The sequence below is a fragment of the Rutilus rutilus genome (genome assembly GCF_951802725.1).
Source record: "Rutilus rutilus genome assembly, chromosome: 3".
NCBI lineage: Eukaryota > Metazoa > Chordata > Actinopteri > Cypriniformes > Leuciscidae > Rutilus > Rutilus rutilus.
This window is the reverse complement of record NC_140211.1, coordinates 57,557,607-57,581,633: the sequence shown is the minus strand read 5'-3', so window position 1 is coordinate 57,581,633 and position 24,027 is coordinate 57,557,607. Positions and strand designations below refer to the sequence as shown.

At 38.0% G+C, this 24,027-nt stretch overlaps 1 protein-coding gene across 2 annotated transcripts in view; it reads left to right on the top strand.

Moving 5' to 3' along the window:
* ankrd11 (ankyrin repeat domain 11) overlaps positions 1–24,027 on the top strand; it is a 152,201-nt gene that overhangs the window by 103,106 nt on the left and 25,068 nt on the right. For both annotated transcript variants that reach the window (XM_084405087.1, XM_084405086.1), the window contains exons 3-4: positions 11,995–12,140; positions 22,999–23,137. In XM_084405087.1, the coding sequence (XP_084261213.1) occupies positions 12,054–12,140; positions 22,999–23,137 (226 nt within the window). In that variant the 5' untranslated portion in view covers positions 11,995–12,053. The remainder of the gene's footprint in view (positions 1–11,994; positions 12,141–22,998; positions 23,138–24,027) is intronic.

Sequence of the window (24,027 nt, the reverse complement as noted above, 5' to 3'; positions counted from 1 at the left end):
CCTATGTGGTAAACATAACTTGACGTAACGTTAATTACACACACCCATAGCGAATTTTGAAGCAGTTATTTTTAGGGATGCAGAGATATGAGAAATTATGTCCAATAACCAATAATTCTTTATATTTGAAAGCCGATAATTGATATATTGGCTGATAAATTTTAATTTTTATATAATTTTTGAGAGCCTGATTACAAAAACAAAAGTCTCACTATTAAAAGCCACGTCCCAAGCACACAATTATAATGATCTCATTATAACTTTATTGTAGCTGCACATGTTGCACTTAACTGGATTTTCCTTTTTCAAAGTGATTCTAATCATATTTCAAGCAATTCCATAATTCCTTATTTATCAGCTTTAATATATCGGCTAAATTTCTTATCGGGCTGATAACATTGAAAATGAACGTATGTCTGCCGATACCGATAACATTGAAAATGAAAATTTATCGGCCGATACCGATAACATTGAAAATGAACGTATATCTGCCGATACCGATAACATTGAAAATGAACATTTATCGGCCGATACCGATAACATTGAAAATGAACGTATATCTACCGATAACATTGAAAATGAACGTATATCTGCCGATACCGATAACATTGAAAATGAACATTTATCGGCCGATACCGATAACATTGAAAATGAACGTATATCTACCGATAACATTGAAAATGAACGTATATCTGCCGATACAGATAACATTGAAAATTATATATCTGCCGATAACATTGAAAATGAACGTATATCTGCCGATACTGATAACAATGAAAATGAACGTATATCTGCCGATACCGATAACATTGAAAATTATATATCTGCCGATAACATTGAAAATGAACGTATATCTGCCGATACCGATAACATTGAAAATGAACATATATCTACCGATATGGTGGCTGATATATCGTGTTTGAAAACGTACGTAAGTAACTAGATAAGGCAGTTTGGGGTGTGAGTGTGTGCCGTCTACATTGTAGAAAAAACGTCAAAGTATAGTCAAGTTATGTTTACCACAGGCTTTATTGTACACATTAATCGAAAAACCCAATTATAAAAACATTTGAGAAAAAACGACGTCAAATACATCCGGAAAACTAAGATCTTAACGACAAACTGTCAAGTTAAAAGTTCGGTTTAACTTTAGGACATTGGCAAAAATATATCACTACTGTACACTAAACTGTACTTAGTTGTATTAATAATAATATTTCTAAGGAATATCATACAACTAAGATATTGTTTCATCCTTGTTTAAAATGTATACAGTTCTGTTGTGCGGCATCTTATTTGTAAAGTAAAAATGTTGTAAATTAATTTTCATTTGTTTACATTTTAAAAGGTTGATTAAAATGTTTACATAAAATTGCATTAAATCATAAAAAAAGAAAAAAGAAACAGAATTTAGGGGGAAAATAAAATGGATTTCATTGGGCCCTAAATTAAAAAGTATTTAATTGTGAATATTTAAAGTTTACATTGATTCTCAAGGTCTAACAAATACGTGGAAAGCATTTCCTTCCCTATTAATGGTAAATTAATCGTGATAAATATCAAATATCTTATGATATGGGACAAAATATTGTGATAATATTTTTGGCCATATCGCCAAGCCCTACTTTAAATAAGGTAATGTTAATCAGTGCTGAAGTTACTATTATTGCTAACAGAAAGCATGATCAAATTAGCCTGTGTAAACTCAACCTTTTATTTAGAATATGATTCAAAATGCAATTAAAAGCATGAGGCTTTTTTACAGGCGCTGCTTCCATTTGGGCTTCTTCATTAGCAACTACACGTTCCCAGAATACCACTGCTATTCCTTCACCACTGTAGCACTTTCGTCTATTTTCATTTTATTTATTTATTTATTTAGTGAAAACAGCACGACAGACGCATACATACATACAGCCTCCTCACATCACTGTGGAATAATAAAGGGAAACTGCAGGAAGAAAAGCGTGGCCTGCCGCCTCTCTTCTCCTCTTGTTTGTCTTCTTTCCTCTCGGCACAAAAGCCTCTAATCAAATGAATTGGTGTGGGTCAGGGTCTGCTCCACCATCCCATCCCACCGTTGCCTGGAAACGGCAGTGGGCCCGGCTGCCCTCAGCGCTGCTTTATTTGCACACCAAACAGGGCTCGGCGTGGCGGCCGCTCTTATATGAAATGTAAATAGGCTGTTACAGCACCAGAGCTCAGAGCGAACGCGCCACGCCTCGGAGATCCGTTCATTAAACTGCTCTCAGCAACACCTGGGAACCATCAAGGCCCTCGTTATACCCCACCATAGACTGTAAAAAAAAAAGAAATTTTTCTATCTCTTCCATTGTAGAAACGTAAAGCCGCCAAAGTCCAAATATGGCGCTGATTTGGGACCTGATTCTGCGCAGTAGTGAACGTGAAGTGGAGCCGCGATATCAAGGTCCCGCCCACACTCACACACACACCCTCGCAGAAACGGTTCGTACAGTTTACTGCAGAATAACTCATGTCAGTGTGAAATAAATAGTTATTAAAATGTAGAAATTGAAGTTGAAGCTCCAATCTCCCCCAAAAAAGTCTGTTGGTGCCTCAGTGATACTTCGTTTAGAGAAGCTGTCAATCATGTCGTCACATTCCCGAAAACATCTTTGGAAAAAAATTATTTGAAGTGTAATTTGGTTGTTTAGTTTCCCTCGCGTCCCATTAGACTACATGGGATGCGGGGTTTATGAGCTATACTGGGACCAGCCACTGGGGGGCGATCAAGACTCTGGGTTTATGAGCTATCCTGGGACCAGCCACCAGGGGGCGATCAAGATGCTTTGGCTTCACTTTTCAGGACTTGTGCGACACGCTTGTTCCCGACACATGTCCATGTTCCCGATGCAACTACACTGGTGCAAAAGTGTTTGTTTGGTCAGCTTATCCAGTATACATCAGGTGTGGCTGCGTTGTTCATTTGAAAATTGGCGGGAAAAGGCTTCCTGCTGACGAAAACCCTCTCAGTTGGTGGCAATAATCGTGCAACGACATACTTGACCAAACCTGCACATCGGTCAGATCTGAGCGCGTGTTTTCATCAGCTGGAAACAAGCGCTCGGCACTCGCGAAAGATCAAGTTGAGCGTCTGGTGTTTTTGACGAACAATATGCAGATGTAGAGAGTAGAAGTGAGTGTTTCTGAATGTCAGTTTGCCCTTTTGTGTTCATGTAGTAACGTTACATTACGCTTGGCATGTTTTCTTAGGTTACTGATGCACTTACAGTGTTATGCACTATTTTTTCTTTGCATGCACATCAAGGAAATTATATTTTATTTAAGAACAATTGTTTCAAAAGTTAATGCACTAAAATTAAAATTTCAATAAAAGATGCGATGCTTGATTTGGTTTATATTTGCTTATTGCACTCGCTTGCGCCCTCTTGTGGACATAGGCGACAATACAGTATTTTTTTCCTCTAACATTAAGTATTGCCCTTGTAATTTGAATATAATTAGAATTTTGCTAATATTTAAGAAATAAATTGGAATTGAGCTTTTCAGCCATTTTGACAGTCCTAAATCCAATAGGAATCCTCAGGGAGAATAAACTCACTATGCAGATTATGTTTGTTCAAATTGGTAATGCGAACCAACAGAAAGCTGATTGTTTTGAAAATGTCTTCTGTTAGCAGTGATGCATCTCAATGCTATTGACAGTGAACCTTTTTCCACGTGAAATTTCACTGACCCAGAGCTCATGCTAACCAAACATTTTCCGTCAGTGACGTAATTTTTTTTAGTAGTGACGGAAAAATCTGAATTACACTGTAATTCTCACCCCGTCCACTTGGTGGCGAGTTCGCTCTTGCTGACTATCAAGTTAATGGTCAACGAATGGCTTTTCTGAGTTACGTGACATTGTTTACAAGCTGTTTTATTGAGGCCTTTCTGTGGTTGAAACACTGGTTGAGCGATTACATGAGACATGATACGGATCTTTCTATACGTTTCTAAAAAAAAGTAATGTTCATTCATGTTTATTTCGTTCTGTAACGTAGTAAAGAGGAAGGAATTTATCACCTTAACTTCACTTGTTTGAATTTTGTGATAAAGACAGAATTTGAAAGCTGAGATTTTGTTTCATATCAGAAGTAACAAAGCACAAAGCTTATTGCGATTTATTAGACGTTCATGATGAAACCTGAAAAGTGACACACAGTCTCTGTTCAGCTTTCTCTTCATAAATAAATAAATGCAGAATCTAGCCTATACGCTTTTCCCGTAAGTTCGCAAATAAAAATGAAAATGTGAACAAAAACAGCCTATTAAATCACCTTATTATCATAAAAATTATGGGTAATTATAGATTATGATGGAACTTTATGACCCTGTCCGTCAAAAATGATGGACAATCCTGATGCCTAATGCGACCTTTACAGCTGATTGGTCTGTTGTTTGTGAATGTTTCTGAGATGAGGACGACCTCGAGTAGTTGTGATGTCACTGTAGACACCAGGAAAGAGGCCAGAGCTCATGTGATGCGCACACACACACTCATTTCCACGCTGACTCAATGCAGTGCGGCTCTTTTCCGCTGACAGACAGATGCACTAAACACCAGTGAAGGTGATGACATCGCCCTACGTTACCATGGTGCAGAACTGGGGCATTGTGGGCCCTTTTATCTCAGCAGGAGGAACCGTTTCCAAAGCAGCCCATAATGCTCATACTGTGCAGCAGCGATTGTGTGAGGAATGAGGAAGAACTGGACCGAGGCAACACACTGCGATGGCCCCTGTGTGACCGCAGAGGGAGGATCACTATTGATCGATGCGTGGAGAAATATTAGTTTGAGCTGAGAGTTCAGGTGCAGAGGCATTTCGTCTCAGTGTCTCTCCAAACATGCTGACAGGAAATGGCTGGAAATGCTGTTATGATTATATGTGCTGACTAAACTATAATGTGGCCAGTGGTCGAGCGATACTGGTTTTTTTGATGGCCAATGCCGATATCTTTAGAGATCAGGGTTGCCGATATAAAGCCTGCATATAATTTATATTTATTTTAATTCTTTTTTTTTTAAATACATCTTTAAAATAAACATCTCTAAAAAAAAAAGATTATATATTATTAATAAATATTTGTCTTATTTATTTCTCATTTTTTTATTCATAAAAATGTATATCTCATTCTGTCTAACAAAGTATTAGATATGACTGACTGAGATCGTAAATTAATGAAGACGGGGAATGTGAGCGAGCGCTGTGTGATCTGAGGAGCTGCCGTTTCTCTTCTGGCACCAGCGCCGCCCGTCAAAATAAAAGTCCGGAGCGCCGTCAAAATAAAAGTCCCGCTTCCAACACATCGGCCAATCAGAAAAACTTATCGGCCGATGCCGATATTTCAAAAATGCCAAATATCGGCCGATATATCGGTCGACCACTAGACGTGAGAATACTGACTTGTTTGAGCATAAAACATGCAGTGTACCTGCTTTGCATCTTTTCTGGCAGCTCCTGTAGATCTGGCCATACTGCAAATGTACTTAAAGCCCTTATGTATGATGCATTATAAAGGTTTTCATAATGTACATTATAAATAATGCATTAAATCCTTTCATAAATAATTGTATCCAAAATTAAAATGCATTATAATATTTGCAGATTCTGAAATTTGGTTATTTATCATGTGTTTTAATGTGTTTTAATGTATTATACTTTCTAAAGGTGTGTTCAATGATTAGATAAGTTTTATGATGTATTATTACAGTTATTCATGAGACTATACAATGCATTATAAGGTGCATTTCAAGGCATAATTAATGCATTAAAAATACGTTTATAATGCATCTCATAAAATCTAACCATTAATAAGAAGTAATAAGAAAATTGATTAAATTAAGCATTTATTGAACAACACAAACCTCTCCAATCAGTGCACTTATGTATTATGTATACGTTATTAAATACACATACAGGTCATCAAAAATCTAAACTGTCAAATAAACTTTTAGATGATTGCGCCCGCCTATTAATCAGCCTAATTTGCAGCACAATCGGACGATAAAAAATACTTTTATAATGCATTATACAAGTCTTTAAGGAAAGTGTTATAGTGTTTTTTAGTCTTATTTTTCTCTGAAAGAACAGCCATGTTATGTTGGTTTGTTTTCCTATCTGAATCTGTGTAGTTTGCACATGTGCTTGTGACGGGCCGGTGGAAGCAGGAGATTAGAGGGAGCTTTGTGTTCCCGGCGGAGCAAAGGCGGGACTGCCCCGTCAGCAGGCTCGCTGTCTAACCACTGACCCAGGGTCAGCCTCAGCAAACCGAGAGGACCAACATTCCTCCCAGACTAATCCCATGACCCAGAGCCAGCCATCCACTAACAAGGCCTATCTATCAGCCCATCATCTATAGCTGGAAAAATGCAGCGGTTGAGTCTGTATGTGGAGCCTGCCATCTCTCCAATAAAGACTAGAGTTGTGATACGAAAATTTCAGTACCATGTTTCATATCACATTGCACCTAGTTAGGACATGTCAACTTTTTCTGCTCTATATATAGGGACCTGTGAAATCTGTTTTATTTTTTCCAAAATGTCTTTATTTTTTTGTGTAATTTTTTTGGGACTGGTTAAATTCTAGTAATAAAAAAGCATGTCTAATTAATTGAAATCATGATATGTATACAATTTAACCACAATCTATCAAAGGTTTAACAAAAATTTACTATGAAATACATTTAATTTTTTTCTCAAATTCTGTTTTCTGGATACCATTTTAATGGTTTAATTGATTTAATTTCTAAGAAATTCTCAAACTATTTTTTGTCGAACAAAATGCTGCACACAAAAATAGTTGTAATAATAATAATTTTTTTGTATTAATGTTAGTATTATTAGCTTAATTCTACTCTACAACAGTGGTAAATGTCTGTCATACTTTCCCCAAGTTAAACTGGGCTTTTATTTTGAAGGGTTGCCATGAAGACCTTTGAGTTTTTATGAAATGACGATAGTTTTTCTCAAATGAAGCGGTAAAATGCTGATGAAGAGCGGCTCTGGAGATGAAGTTCATGCATTCATGTCCTTGTATGGGCTGAAAACGCCGTGAGCGAAACGGTGCATCTGCGCCATTCGTTCACACAGATACAGGATTCTTTTGCTGTTTAATGTTCTCAGACACCAATCTATAGTGCAATTTAATTTAAGTGTAGTGACCTGCTTTTTATTTACTCATCAGAAATGTTGCACATTCCGAGTGTTTTTTGCATCACGGAAATCATAGGGCTCTATATATATACAGTCTTGAAAACTGAGGTCTGCTTTGGTGAAAGTTCCTGAACAATCAGCCAGGATTCAGACGAATGCGAGACCGCTGCAGGGAATATGTCCAAACTTGCACACACACTGTGTGTTCTCGCTGCTGTTGTGTGTTTGCGCAGAAGGAAACGGATGCAGGGAGAAGTCAGCATTAGGCCTTGTGTCGTCTGCTCCAGCTACAGTTAGAGTACAGTGCTAAAAGTAGACCTCATATGTGATGAATTACAGCTGGCTGCAGGCAACAACAACAAAAAAAAACCCTCGCTTTGTCTGACACAAGCACCCACACTGATGGCAGATGCGCAGCAGCTTTTGATTGGACTGGAAAGCAGAGGAAATGAGCCGTGTTTCTGGAATGGATGTTATTGTGTTTCTTCTCTGGGTGCCGTTCCCTCTGTGTGTTTCTTTTCCTGCAGAAACGCTTGCAGAACACACACACACACGTTCACAAGCAGGGTGCACAAAAACGCACATTCCTTAAGCAAACGCATTATACTTCATGTACGTTCATGTTTTTGAAGATTTCCATCAGCCCTGTTGAACTGTGAATCTCACAGCTGAGCTAACATATAAAAGCAGTTGAATGGCCTGTGGTGGTTTTGATCATTGCTTGGGCATGTTTTGTTCTAGAACGCATGCACATCTCTTCCACACCACATTTGTTTATCCCCATTTGAGCCTGACCTTTCGACCACTTCGAGGTGTGGGAGACAACAGAAGAGCAGTATTGTGTGTATGCGCGTGTGGTGCGTTAGCTGGAGATATAAATAGCTGTCTTTGAATAGAGCGATGGCTGTGGTGAGTGCCAGTTTTCCAGGCGATGGGCAGTCACACAAAACTAAAACATACATTATGGAAGGAGAATTACAGTGTGCAACTGCCCTCACGATACGCTTTTTGCTCAGCATACACAAATATTTGTTGATCCAAGCATCATTACCCATACACCATTAGACTGACATGTGCGCACAAAATTAAAGCTACACTATGTAGTTTTTCTCGCCGCTAGGGGTCGCTAACCTCTTACAATAACAAAAGCGTCAGTTGATGACGCATAAGCGGAATTATGGACTTACAGATCTAATAATGTTTATGGATGAGTGAATACACTGATGTTTTTAACATGACTGTGGTGTGAAGCAGGGCGCGAGTGCTAATGAGACACATATATTAGCGCCACACGCGAGTCCCGCAGATATAAAGGAATAAGGACATTTCATTCTACCGAACTAACTTACCCGCAAGTGCTGAATGATACTCACACAGGGCAGTTTATTAGACGAATCAAACTTGTGAGGTAACGCAGCGCTGTTTCACTTGCTCTAGTCTACACGATCACACTAAACTGCATTTGAGTGAGTTGAAAGTTATAATGTTCTATGTGTTAGTTTGGCTGTATGAGACTAGCAGTGAGCTAGATAACATTATAATAACTTACTGATCATATTCTAATTCTTCATCATGTTGAGCTATATAACATTAATTAGTTTTATGTACGTTTGCTCACCTGTCTAATAAAGTGCACGCAAGAGCGGCGTCTCTTCAAGTCGAAGTTAGCCGCGGACGCTAGCTCTCGAAAACGCCTTGCTGATATTTCTCCTCGTTTTATTTCTCCTTTTGTCCCAAAGTCTGCTTGCCATGGTCCATAATGAACGAAACAACAGCAGTGCCGCTAGACGTTACGCAGTTGTCCACGTCTGTCGCCATGGTTACTATGGCAGTACGAGCGGAAACCAGGGATAACGCGGATATTACGTCGTTGATAGGCGACACTGAACAGGGACGAGCCATTATTTAAAATTGAAATTTCTCCGAAATTAAAAATCTTTGGGAACTTTTGGGATATTGTAAGTACACAACTGCAGGAAATATATCACGCTGTGCACGTGGTTTTTGGATATTTTATTACAAAATTCGTACATATTGTAGCTTTTCTCTGCGAGTATCCTCGTAAACACAGTCAGTTATGTGTTGTAAACAATTGAGGAAGAAAACGGATGCGTATCATTATATTGGATCTGTGCATTCGTCTTAAAGGGACAGCAGCCTAATAAACCTGCAGCTGTTTGTCACCAATGGTGATCGAACAACAATAGAGAAAGAGGAAAAAATGACTTTTGGACCTTTAAAAACAATTTAATTGTATTAATTAATTATATCATATTTCATTTAGGCAGTGGAGACTGTTATTTTACATTTGATTATTAAATTGCTGTACCGGATTACAGTTAGATTTTCCTGAAAACATAAAGCTCTGGCTTATTTCAATGCAATTATCCATGTTTCTAATTTGTTTCTAATTTTCTATGCAGATTCAATCTACAAAACCACACCAGTTATTCTAGAATGATTCATTATTTTCAATTAGAGCTATTCAAATCATCTGGTGAAATTGTTTTTATAACAAAATATCGTAATATGACGTTTTTCCCCCCCAATATTGCGCAGCCCTAATACACATCTCGGTTAGCCTCCTCCAGATCTCCGTGGAGGGTGATTAAGTCACTCGTCATGTGCGCTTTCACAACATTTTGGGTATGATTGCATAATTTCACGTGACGTTTCTTGCAGATTGAATGTGTATTATAGAGATGGTTTGTTTCCTAGGTGAACCCACATGCTTGATTTAAAATTGCAACAGGGCATCTTCGATCTACGGCCGTGCTGTGGGACCGTTCAGTATAGAAACTGCTCCCAAATGAGTAGAAAAAGATGGCCGTGCTCCATTATAGACATTAAACCAATGCATTTGTTCAAAATACCATATTGTCAGAGCCTTGATGCAAAAACTTTGGGTTGTCTGCGCACTATTTGCAATGCTATAGCGAATTGATTTCTCCCCTGTAATCTCGTGCAGCAGCCGTCTCCTCCCTGCAGTGCTAATGAATTGCAGTGCTCTTGCGCTTTAGTGTTTTATATCTTTATCTTATCGGTTTGCCGGGAGCTCTGATCTGTGTGTACGTGACTGTGTCCGGTTTGCTGTTTTGTTTGTACGCTTCTGAATCACCATGCTTGATTTATGGACTGTAAACAAGAGGAAAGAAACAGTATTTATTTTTATTTTTTCAGAAATGTTCTGAATTATATTGGGATTTTTTTTTTAAGGTTTTGCTTAAATTTGCAAATACCTGGAGCTGAATGGAAATGCAGTCAAAATCTTAGCTGGTGTTTGTAATTGTTTTCTTGTTTCACTGGATCAAATGCATTCTGGGGAACGATCCAGATTCTGGAACGGTGTTGGTGTTGCATTTAAAACGTATATTGAATGTGTCGTTTATCCTTATGGGGAAGAAAAGATGTAGTCTGATTAACAGTTTTCTACAACTGATTGCAGATCAGTGTCATCAGATGACCTGGTCTACATTATCCTCACGATGGAAGACATAAATGATGCCATTTGTTGGCAGTAGGGCTGTCGAGTGTACAACGCTTTTGACTAATTGTGGTGTTGACTGATTTTATATAAATTTGAATGTTACAAAAAGTAAGTTTTTTTTATGATGAAACATTTTAAATGTGGGATTTCCTTTATAAAGCGTTAATGTATTCATTTAAATCTTTCATTCTGAAGGGTTTTTTGAGCACAGAGTAATACAATTTTGTTAGAAAATATTACCTTATTGAAAATAGATGTGTTAAAATCGTAATAATATTATTATTATTCATTTTTCTAGTGATGTTAAGACATTTGTGTACGTCTTTTTCACATCTTTGAGTTTCTGTGTGTAATTAACAATGGTTATTTTAATGTGCCCCACATTCAAAATCTGAGAGATGCTGTCATCTCCTCTGCCATAGCGAGTCATTAGATTTATAAATGCCAGAAATGTTTATTATACAAATGAGAAGTGAAAATAAAATGCAACCAAATGCCCATTATGATGATAATCTGAAGTGTGCTTTAATCAGGCGATTTCGGAATAATAGTGACACAGTTTCTGACGACTGTTGAGGTTTTACTACTGTTTACATCCATCTAAAAGCCCTATGTAGAACATTAACAGATGTAATTCAGTTCTTCAGAAACTGTTATTGTGCTTATGAGATCTGTATCCTAAATGATATTTGTTTTTGAAGATATATTGCATTACATGGCTTTGCAAAATAAGCAAAAAATGCAGGGAAAAATAGAGAACATTGTGTGTTGAGTTAAAGGTGCAGTGTGTGCTTTTTAGCGCCATCTAGTGGTGAGGTTGTGAAGTGCAACCAACAGAAGTTAAGGTGGCTGACAGGAAGTGATGTCATCGTCTGAGACAGCCGAGAGTAGCCAGTTAAGCAATGAGGTTTCTTTACCAAGATAAATTAAGAAGTGATGTTTACTTTATTATTCAGTAAAACTATGTTATTGCTAATATTATTGTTACCTGTTCATCATTGTGTCAGTGTTTTATTCGCTGACTTTAGCTGAAGCTTCTTATCATGAAAAACAACATAGTGAGGAAACGCGTTTGTCCGCTCAGGGCCACCGTAGAAACATGTCGATGTAAGCGGACCCGCGGCGTGTGTAGAGAAATGCTCATTCTAAGCTAATAAAAACATAACGCTTCATTATGTAAGGTCTTTATTCACCACTGAAAACACAGTTATGTATATTATATTGCATTTCTGTCTACAGATCCTCCTCCTGAATATCACACAATGCACCTTTAAAGGAGCTTGACAGTGAAGTGCTAATGCGTGCTTCTCTTCTCTCTGTCTCACAGACGGTCGATGACGATGCGATGGAAGCGTGAATGAGGTTTGGCGTGGCAATAGCTGAACGATGCCCAAGGGTGGGGGTGCTAAAACCCCCCAGCTGGAGGACTTCCCACTCAACACCGACATGGTGGAAAAGCAGGGTGGGAAGAAGGTGAGGAAAATTGCTTTTATATCCACACACACACACACACACACACACACACTCTCTCTCTCTGTCTGCTGGTATAACCTCCTATAACCTCTCTAAGCTGATAAGTAGCAACCCATTGTATAAGGTTTATCCGAAGTCATGTCGTAAGAGCTACATATTCACATTGCTGGGTGATATTGGCAAAAAATTATATCTCTATTTTTTGGGATTTTCTCGATAACGATATTTTGTTGAGTGTTTATTGGTGTTGTGTTGGTATCTTGGCAGGTTTAGGACTACTGTGGAAATCTGACTCCTGAAGTTTTTCATTTTCTTTATGGTCTGTGTTGTGGTCAGAAATTATCTTTTTCAATAGGTTTAAATAAATTTTTAGTTTGACCTCGTATTGGCATTTTTACCTTTATAAAGCCACCTAATTAAATGGATGCATCATCTTTTGTGTCAAATTCTTACATTTAATCAATAAATTAAGTTAGAATAATAAGACACTAAAGGGCTGTTACCAATCAAATGAAATCAGGAGCAACTAAATTCATCTTTGCAATGCAGAGGAAACACAGAATGTGCATCTGAAGTGGCATTTAGATGCATTTACACACAGTTTAATACAGATCAGAGGGACATGAAAGCGTTTAACCTGCTGTTACACATGCATAAATAATGTTTGATGTCTTAATCATAAAACGTTAAATACTGATATAAAGATACTTTAAATGTGAAACTAAAATTAAAAAATGAAGTCAATGTTAATGAGTGAGTCATTGAATCATTCCTTCAAACGATTCGTGCATTCAGTAATGAAACAGCCCCTGTGTTGCTCAGAGATGCAAATCAGTCCTGTGGTTTGGTGGTTTTGTTCAGAACTATTTTCATTGGTAAAATAGAGCAACAGGCAATGTTGTCTCTAAAATGTAAGTCGCTTAATATTAACTTGTTTATTGAAATGTTGTATAAAACCAATATCACGTTTGTTATTGTGCTGATATTTGGAGATAAAAAGGCACTCTTTGTGTGATTAACTATATTAAATGATGTATAAAAGACATACAGAGGTATTTTTGCCCCCTTACCTTGAATATTGTGGGCATTATTAATGCATTTAATAGACTAAATCACGCTGTGTACGCGTGCGCTCTCTAGATGTGTTTTTGTAAAGTGAGAGACATACTCGATAATGTCAGATTGCACAACGACAATCATGATATATATCGCACACCCCTGTGGTGTGCTCACTTCAGCATTCGAACAAACTAAGAATGGACATCTTTAATTTGATTTTAAACAATCTAAACATTTTAATAATATTTAAAGTCAATAGATGATCATGCTAACTAATCAATCTACACACTGTCGCCTAATCTGGTTTATTGTACAGCACGTGCTTTTTACTCTTAGCCATTAGACTTAGTTTTTCATAAAATCTGACGTAATTTGTGTAAATCATGCTGTTTCTCCGCATACTTTAGTGTGTCCCGAGTCTGCCTGATTTCATAACTCGACAGCTATAATATAATGCACCGCCTTTTACCCTCACATAGGCAAAACTGAGAGAATATGGCAATCCTTAGTTAAGAGGTTTAACCATCTTGAGGTTGTTCAACATGGAGATTAATGAGATTCATTGGCGTCCATCCCAGGGTTCATTAATGCAGACAAAACACAAAAACCGACATGAAAACAGCACTCAGTATACAAAAAAAAGGGAATTAATAAGTGTGGTAGAAGGTTGTTTTCCACTGCATTTTGAAGGAAATTCAGTATGGCATTGTGTAAATACAAGTGAGGCGCTTTTTCTTTTCATGAGTGTTTTTGAATCCGAGGGTCAGTGTTTTGGTGCAAGACGAGCCAGAGTTGGTGAAGAGTTTAAGGCCCAGATGGTGTGTGTGTGTGTGTGTGTGTATGTACATCATTCTGTGTAGTATTGCATCAGACTCTGCGAAGGGGAGGGAACGAGCGCGTGAGCGAGGAAGAGTGAAAGCATTGCTAGGAAACCAGTAAGTAAACAGGGCTGATCACACAGATGGTTTTAGAGAAAAGCAGTGAAACTGTTTTTTCTCTTGATTTAGCTTTAGTTTCTTTACGTGCTGCAACTCTCTCATCTTTTTCTCTCACTGTCTTAGGCTCACTGTGAGGGTGAGGGGGCAGAGTGTGTGTGTGAGAGAGAGAGAGATTTATGAGGACAGAAATTTGTATAATGACACAATAATAATGGGTATTACACTAGTATTACAACGTGATTTATGGGGACATTTCCTGAGTCCTCGTATTTAAAATGGCTTTCAAAACATACTAAACAGTGTTTTATTAAAAATTAAAAAAATGCATAATATTTTCTGTGATGGGTTAGTGTGTGTGTGTGTGTGTGTGTGTGTGTGTGTGTGTGTGTGTGTGTGTGTGTGATGGGTAGATATAGGGGGGTGTGTGTGATGGGTAGGTTTAGAGGTAGGGTTAGTGTGTGTGTGATGGGTAGGTTTAGGGGTGTGTGTGATGGGTAGGTTTAGGGGTGTGTGTGATGGGTAGGTTTAGAGGTGTGTGTGTGTGTGTGTGTGTGATGGGTAAGTTTAGGTGTGTGTGTGTGTGATGGGTAGGTTTAGAGGTAGGGTTAGTGTGTGTGTGATGGGTAGATATAGGGGGGTGTGTGTGATGGGTAAGTTTAGGTGTGTGTGTGTGATGGGTAGGTTTAGAGGTAGGGTTAGTGTGTGTGTGATGGGTAGATTTAGGGGTGTGTGTGATGGGTAGGTTTAGAGGTGTGTGTGTGTGTGTGTGATGGGTAAGTTTAGGTGTGTGTGTGTGATGGGTAGGTTTTGAGGTAGGGTTAGTGTGTGTGTGATGGGTAGGTTTAGAGGTGTGTGTGTGTGTGATGGGTAAGTTTAGGTGTGTGTGTGTGATGGGTAGGTTTTGAGGTAGGGTTAGTGTGTGTGTGATGGGTAGATATAGGGGGGTGTGTGTGATTGGTAAGTTTAGGTGTGTGTGTGTGATGGGTAGGTTTAGAGGTTGCATCACGTGCACCTGCACAATATCATAGCCTATGATTTCCGAAAATAGTACTATGTCAACTAGTGATATCAGCACAAGAACTGTTGAGGAATATGCAACATAATTTAGACAATTGTTTTTGTCATATGTTATAATAACTGACAGACACTATCATTCAGCCGCTCTGTGCGTGTCCCCGAGGCTGAACATAAGAGCTCAGCTTCACGGCTGAGACACGAATAGACTATTAACTTAAAGCTTTTAATCTTAAACACAAAAGTCACGTCCACTTTAAATAAAAAAAAGAATATTTATTAAACAAACCAGATCAGGACGAGAGCAGAAATGAAATAATGTGCATAACTGAAAAATAAAGCATATGCTCAAAACAAATACAAACAGTGGGCACAGTGCAATTGTGCTTTAGGCTCCAAAAATAATAATAATTAAAGCTGCAAGCAGCATTTAGCGGGGTTCAAGCATTTAGGGTCTTTAAGCACATAAGGCAGTTTAGTGAGTTGTCTGAGTTTTTGTTTAGGATTTACAGGCTTTTGAGTGTTTTTTGCCATACCCATTTTCTAAATGATCCTGTTATGGCTACCCAATGGGTAAAGTTAAAGTTTTTTATATAATTAATAATCTAGAGCTTCCAGAGAATTGTACTGCACTGGTATATTTCCAATCGGGCGAAAAACCTAGGACTAGTTCGCAAAAGTAGGTTTTTAACATAATCGCAAGTATTTAATGAACAAATTGATTGACAGCAGTAGTTCTTGAGGCAAAGTTGTTCAGTATGAGGAGATCTATCAAATGATATGCATCACGTGATTACATAGCCGTAAAACCTGTTAGCGTCAACTAGCGGCTGATTTTTCAAAATTCTTACAGACCTCTAGGGCCACGAGTCGAACATGCCCACCGAGTTTCGTTCTGATCGGCCTCCGTTAAGAGCAAACTAACAGCTTTGAATTAAAATGGTGAGTTTATCCTGTTGTAAACATCAACCATGCCTGTTGACAGTTCTCTTTTGTGGGAAGGGAATGAAAAGTTCTCAAATCCACAGCACAGCCTCAGACATAACATTTATATCCATGATCTGCCATTTTCACTATTGTCCTTGCTTGCTTCTTCACAATACCTGCAGATCTTCTGATGATTCGGCTGTGCAGGTCCACATTAACACTGCCTGGCCTAGAACATGGACTGGAAAATGCAAATTTGGGGGGTATAAATATTAATGATCCTGACTCCAACGTCACAGTCGGTGTTATGGTGGGATTCACTCATTTTTCAGCGGTCTTTTGCAAACAGGAGATTTACACATGAAGGAGGAAACAATGGTGTTTGAGGCTCACGGTATGTCAGTTCCATGTCCAGAACTCTTATCATTCAACTATGCCAAGATAAATACAGTTTTCAATTGTATGGCACCTTTAAAATAGATGATTAGTAATATAATGCTTACTTGGAGTCTGAAATGGCATTAACAAAAGAAGAAAAATATTCTTAGATTTCTGTTCATTCTAATCATGTACAAATAAAGTAGCACAGTAAGATTACATGTATTTGAATGCATTAGTGAGTGTGTGATTGTGCTGTGTGTGCAGCGTGTCAATACTAAAAGTGAAGATGTAGTTGATATCTTTGGTGATAATATCTGTAGTAATCATAAAAAAACAATTAAGAAATAAAGAATTAAAATTACAAATAATATTCTATTAAGATATGAGTTACAATAACATGATTTGCAATAGTAATAATATCAATAATATATGCACAATACACACAGATTAGACTATCAGGTCTGTGTTTTACAAAAACATTAGTATTGCAGCCAATGTGAGTCTGTGGGATTTATAAACAGACAAAATATGATTTGAAATGTTATTTTAATGATTTTATTAAGTTTAAACAATATTTCAAATGGAAAAAAAATGAAAAATAATATTTTAGTGAGCAGAATGAACCAATGAGTGTTCTTCTTCTGGTGGTTAAAATGTAAATGAAAACAATAATACTTAAACAATAATACTTAATACACTAACCATGCTTGAACACACACATGCACACACATTTTGTTGTAGATGTAGATATTTAAAATAAAAGATAGGTAACAAAATGATAATTGCAAATCTCCTCTGTATAACACCATTTTCAGATTTCAAATTAATCACTGAGAGGCAGAATTGTTCAAACTGAGAGCTCAGTAAAAATGAAGTGATAAACTTTGACAAAACATGACTGTGTTATAATAGGTGATTTTCATGCAAGTAATTTAATATAGTCCAAAAACTAATGCAAAAGCACAGATGAAAATATTTTATTAAGTAGAATGTCCTGCAGAGGGCAGTAGAAGACCACTAATTGACTCACTTTCATTTGAAAGACTTTTTTTATCCACCAGTAAAACAAAGCAGTTTCTCCATGTTCTTTCCATTAAGCATGCTTACACACACAGACACACACACAAACACAAACACATCCACACACACACACACACACACACACACACAAAGACAAATATGTTTTCAATGTTTTTAGGATGTGATATTGTGAAAATATCTTCATCTCCTCATCTTGAACAACTTTGCCTCAAGAATCACTAATGTCAATCAAACCGTTCATAATCACAATAAAAAAATAAAATATATACAAATATCATAATAAAAAAAAAAAACATCATAATAAAAAAGATTGCTTCTTAAAGCATTTGTTTATTTCCCAATACTGAAGCGAATTAAAAGATCATGCGTAATCCTGCTGCTCCCTCTAGTGGACAACAGTGGTATTATAGCTTACATTTTACAGTTGAAGTGTTTGAATGAATGAATGGGAATTTGTTTTTTTACTTATATCTCAGGAACCAAAAGGCGAAAAATTCTGAAACTCAGAGCATAGATAGTGCTTGAGGAGCCCTGTTGAATGAGACCATCAAGGTGTTTTTGGGCGATTGGGGCTGGGAGTTATGACTGTTATAAGGCATATCTGTTCGGGCTATTATCTCTGGAATGCCCAGGGCAAATAACACCACATTTGAATCGAAGCTAGCCAAGGACGCGCCCTTTCCAACGAGCTCTCACACAATGTTCGGGGTGGTCTGGGTCGGGAGTAATGGCCGTTCAAAATCGGGGGTCCCGCGGATTCGCGATGCGCGGGGGGCGCGCTCCCGAGGCCCGCGACGACACGTTTCGATCAAGAGCCCGGAGAGGTCCTCACCATCAAAATTTGAGCGCGCAACGACTTTCCGTTTTCGAGTTATGAATGAATTTGTATTCGGGGGCGTGGCTTAAATGCCGTTACTTTCGTTTCATTTCATTCATTTACTTTCGTCCATTTCCATATCTCAGTGTAACACAATTGTCAATAGTAATACTCAATAGATGAGTTTTGACAAAATGTGATTGTAAATGTTAAAATAATGATTTTATAAAGTCTAAATATGAATTTTATAACAATATTAGGGAGTAGTAAGATGAAATGACAGCAGGGGGCAGTAAAATACCACTTATTGGCTTAATATGTCATTATATTCATATAAAATCACCTTTTGAAGAAGTTAAACTTTTTTTCTGATAATTATTGATCTAGAGAGTTCAGAGAATTGTGCTGCACTGGTTTTGAACATTATGATATGAACATTATATGATGATAGAAGACACCATTTACAGCAAATACAGGCAATTTACCATAGGAAATATATGGTTTTAAAGCGTTTTAACAGTTATAGCGCCAACTATGGTCCGATCTCCATAAAATTTTCCATGCTTCTTTAGCAGGTTATGACACATATGCTCATCAATTTTTGTGAAGTTCTGAGTTTTCGTTTAGGATTTATAGGCTTTTGAGTGCATTTTACCACACCCATTTTCTAAATGACCCTGTTATAGCCATCCGAAAAATGCAAAAGTTCAACTTTTTTTTGATAATTATTGACCTAGAGAGTCCATAGAATTGTCCTAGACTGGTTTGGTTCCGATCGGGCGAAAAACCAGGGACTAGTTCGCAAAAGTAGGTTTTTAACATAATTACGAATATTTAATGAACGGTTTGATTGACAGCAATGGTTCTTGAGGCAAAGTTGTTCAACAAGAGGAGATCTATCAAATGGTATGCATTTTGTGACAATAAGTGTAACACCACGTGATTACAGAGCCATAAAACTCGTTAGCGCCAACTAGTGGCCGATTTCTTTTAAAATTCTTACAGACCTCTAGGGCCATGAGTAGAACATGCCCACCGAGTTTCGTTCCGATCGGCCTCCGTTAACCTTGTCTAATAGGTGCTCAAACTTCATTGGCCGATGGCGGCCATGTTTTTTTAGATACGCCAATGTCCTCATACACATACATGACACCTTGGACCAAGACACTGCATACCAATTTTCAAGTCAATCGGACTAACGGTCAGGTGGTTAAAGCCTGTTTTATGTTTTATTCATATTATAGCGCCACCATGTGGCCAATCGCCGCGATTTTTTTACTGTTACCTCATATTGAGCTCATACATATGTGTACCGAGTTTGGTGAAGATACCTCATTTACTTCTGGAGTTATAGCCATTTTAGTAAAATAGGCCCCTCCCACAATGTACGTTTTGGAGCCCCTTAGCGTCCGTGAATCGAAATTTCGATTCCAGCTTTCCAATGATATAAGACACTTGAGTCTACGACATACGGTCTAGGAGTTCTGAGCAGTTTCGCGCTTTTGGTTGCTATAGCGCCACCTATGGGCCAATCGGGGTCATAATTTGATAACCTCTCCTCGATTTTTGTACTACCATCTGGCAAAGTTTCAAGGTTCCAGCTCTTACGGTTTGGGCTGCACGATGCGTTTTACGGCAGAAGAAAAATAATAAAAATCAGGACAATTACAATAGGGTTTCAGCACTTCGTGCTTGAACCCCTAATAATAAAGTGCCCAAATCCAATAAATAATACTAGAAATAACATGCTAGAAACAGATGGGGCAACCTAACGCAGACAAGTTAGCTTACTGTTTTTAGGTGATATGCCATGTTTGTAGTCGAGCTATGATATGCAAACTTTGCATTCGACTTTTTTTCCGTTATCTACTTTTGTAAAATGCTGCCACACTGCCAATAACTTTGACATGGTAGAGGAGGACTGGCTGTAAATTAAACGCTCACAATTAAATAAATATTCAGCAAACCACCAGACCAAGGCCTTCTAGTACTTTCTTCAATCTGTCTCCGGTGGGTTGGGCTAAACCAAAAGAAGTGAAAACAGGGGGGGTGTTTTGAAGACAGACTGTTACCTGTGAAACAGGGGTGCTCTGAAAACACCCCCATTAGCAATTAGTGCTTTCCACCTGATGAAATTAACATTTCATCAGAATTTTGGTCGAGCCAGACCGTATCGACCAATAAATCGACTAGTCGACTGGGAGATTAGGTTTAGAGGTATGGTTAGTGTGTGTGATTGGTAGGTTTAGAGGTTTGTGTGTGTGATGGGTAGGTTTAGGGGTAAGGTTAGTGTGTGAGTTTGTGTGATGGGTAGGTTTAGGGGTCGTGTGTGTGTGTGTGATGGATAGGTTTAGGGGTCGGGTTAGTGTGTGTGTGTGTGTGTGTGTGTGTGTGATGGATAGGTTTAGGGGTCGGGTTAGTGTGTGTGTGATGGATAGGTTTAGGGGTCGGGTTAGTGTGTGTGTGTGTGTGTTGGGTTAGTGTAGGGGAACAGAATATACAGTTTGTACAGTATAAAACCATTACGCCCATGGAATGTCCTCTCAAGTATAGCAAAACGAACGTGTGTGTGTGTGCACGTGGATGACATCATAGTCTCAGGACAGTGGGGTGTGTGGGCTGGGCGGAGACGCTCTCGCAGCAGAAACGGCTCGACGCTGCGTTCAGCTTTAGCTTTATCACTGCACTAAGAGCTCTTTAATTAGCCTTCATTAGCACTGCCAGTAGCAGACAGAGACCCAGCTGCTCCAGTCCCACTTCCTCTCAACAATCACACACATTTACGGATTATTTGTACAACCACATGTGGTCTTATGAAGAGAACTGGTTAAAATCTGCTTTTCTTTTCCATTGCGTGCACTTTTTTTTATTTTTTTTTTATAATACTTTCAGTTACAAAGTTCAGGGACTCTCAACTAGGGTTTGCTATCGTTCCAACAAGTAAAAAAAAAAAAAAATTTATATCATTCACATTTATTCTTATTTATTCTTATAATTCTGAGTATTATTGCAAAACATTTCATTATAGCTGAATACCATGAACAAAAATGAACAGGCTAAAGATCGCTTTCACAAGGAGCTTTTGCCTGTGGTTTAAAAATACCATAGAAAAAACAACTAGCCTAACTAGTATAATTTCCAGTAGCACTTCATTTTAAATTACGCATTACTACATGTACTTACTATAGTAATAACAGTAAATTATGCATAATTACAAGTAACTAACCCTAAACCGTAACTATACTATTAATTGATATTATTCAGTACTTAAGGACAGTGTAACTGTCACATTAAAATAAAGTGTTTCTAAAATGAAACCAGTTCTCGATACCCAGCTCTTCTCTTAACTCCATTTAATACATTTTACCATGTGAAATCCATTCAATGCTTGTCCCCCCCAGCCCCCACCCCACATCAGCATGGAAAATTGGCCTAGCTGTAAAGTACTAAGAAACCACAGGCAGAATGAAGCTACCCTGTACGTGTCGTGTCTCTCAAGTATGGCTGATGTGCATGTTTGTAGTCTAGGAGTTTGTGCAGAATGTGCTGTATTTGAGATCTGAATATCGAATGGCTTTAATGGTGGGCTTTTGGCAGGACTGTGTGTGTGTGTGTGTGTGTGTGTGTGTGTGTGTGTGTGTGTGTGTGTGTGTGTGTGTGTGTGTGTGTGTGTGTGTGTGTGTGCAGCTTTGAAGATGGTGGGGGTTTCTGATGGCTTCCAGTTGTTGATGTGAAAGGTCTGGAACTGTTTCAAACCCCTCCTCAAATTTCTTACCTCGTGTTCACTAAGTATTTATCACACAGAATATCTCCTGTGTTGCTTCAAGTCACATTAGGAAAGCTTTTATAGACATACATGTATGGTTTCCTTATCTCAGCACTTTTAATGGTGAAATTTATCTTATTTTAATCGTTTCACTGGGCAGCAAAGATTTTTTTCCATATATATATAGATAGATAGATAGATTGATAGATTGATTGATTGATTGATTGATTGATAGATAGATAGATAGATAGATAGATAGATAGATAGATAGATAGATAGATAGATAGATAGATAGATAGATAGATAGATAGATAGATCTGTTTAAATTGTAAAATGTGGTAGCTGTCCAACTTTTGAACTTATTTACAGAAATATGTCCTACAGCATTTTGAACATACTTTTTTTCTGTTATATAAGTATATAAAGAATTTTTAACCCTAAAATCCTGATGTTGGGGTAAAGTTCCATAGCCATATATATATATATATATCCAATAAAGATGTACACAATAATGTATAAAAACTAGTGCTGGGCGACGATTAATCACGATTAATTGCATCCAAAATAAAAGTTTGTTTACACATAATATATGTGTGTGTGCTGTGTATTATGTATGTATGTGTGTGTGTGTGTGTATGTATGTATGTATATGTATGTATATATATGTATATGTATGTATATATATATATATATATATATATATATATATACATACACACACACACACAAAATAATTATACATAGTACACACACATATATTATGTAAACACAAACTTTTATTATTTTGGATGCAATTATTCGTTGCCCAGCTCTAATAAAAGCGCACATAGTTGTATCTTCTACATTTCTTCCTTTTGAGCACTTACTCATTTGCTGTTTCCTATTAAACTTACGCTATTTCCCATGTTCCCCTAGGATAAAGACAAAGGCTCGTCAAACAAGACTCCTAAATTGGACCGCAGCGATGGTGTGAAAGAGATGAAAGAGAAAGCTCCTAAGAGGAAGCTGCCCTTCACCGTCGGAGCCAATGGAGATCAGAAAGATTCGGACTCTGGTAAGGGGGCGGGGCCAGTTTGTTGCAAAGAACTATGGGTAACAGGAAGTGTGTGTGTGTGTGTGTGGGCTACTGTTGTTGTTTTTCCTCAGTACTGTGTGCTGGAATGACAGAGGTGCTGATGAAGAAATCATTAGTCCAGTAATTGGAAATGTGTTGGATATGACATGCTGAGAAGGGTGAGATTTCATACTCTTTGTTTATGGGGATTTGTTGATCATAATACTATAGTATTTACTCTGATCCAAACTGAGTGTGGAATTTTGCACATTTATGCTGCTTTTTTTTTCTTTTTTAAACATGATTGAAGGGTAAAAATGATTTTAATTAGTTTTACTTTTCCATTCGTTCTAGTGTTGTTGTTGTTTAACAGTGTTTTGACTGTATTTTTGGGTTGTGTGGTTGTTTGAGTCTCTCAGCTTGTAGCGAGCCGTTGGCAGGACACCCCACCCCCCTTTGAGACGTGGCTGTGAGGCGTGAAGCCTTGCCCATTTTCTCTCTCATCACACAATGCCTGAAGTGCTCATTGTAATGCTAATAGGGGGTGTAGTCACGTCCGTTCTTTGATTGGCCTGTCTCAATGTTTCTGACCGTTTCAACACTCATTTAGCCGTAAACACTGGAGTGTGGCTTTTGCATTTGTTTCATCTATTAATACCCCTTCACATATTCCCTTCAGTTTTCATCAGGGACTCAAATCCTCACTTTTAGGCCATGCAAACCTCTGGTTTTTTTGTGTGCGCATGTTTTTATGCTGCATCATTGTCTGTTCCTGATGGAATACGTCCAGCTCTTGGCTTTGTTCCTCGTGCACGTTCACCGGGACTTTCTGATGTAGTTGAGCTGGTCTCTCCATGGTCTCCTCCCCCAGTTGGACGGTTTCCAGTGCA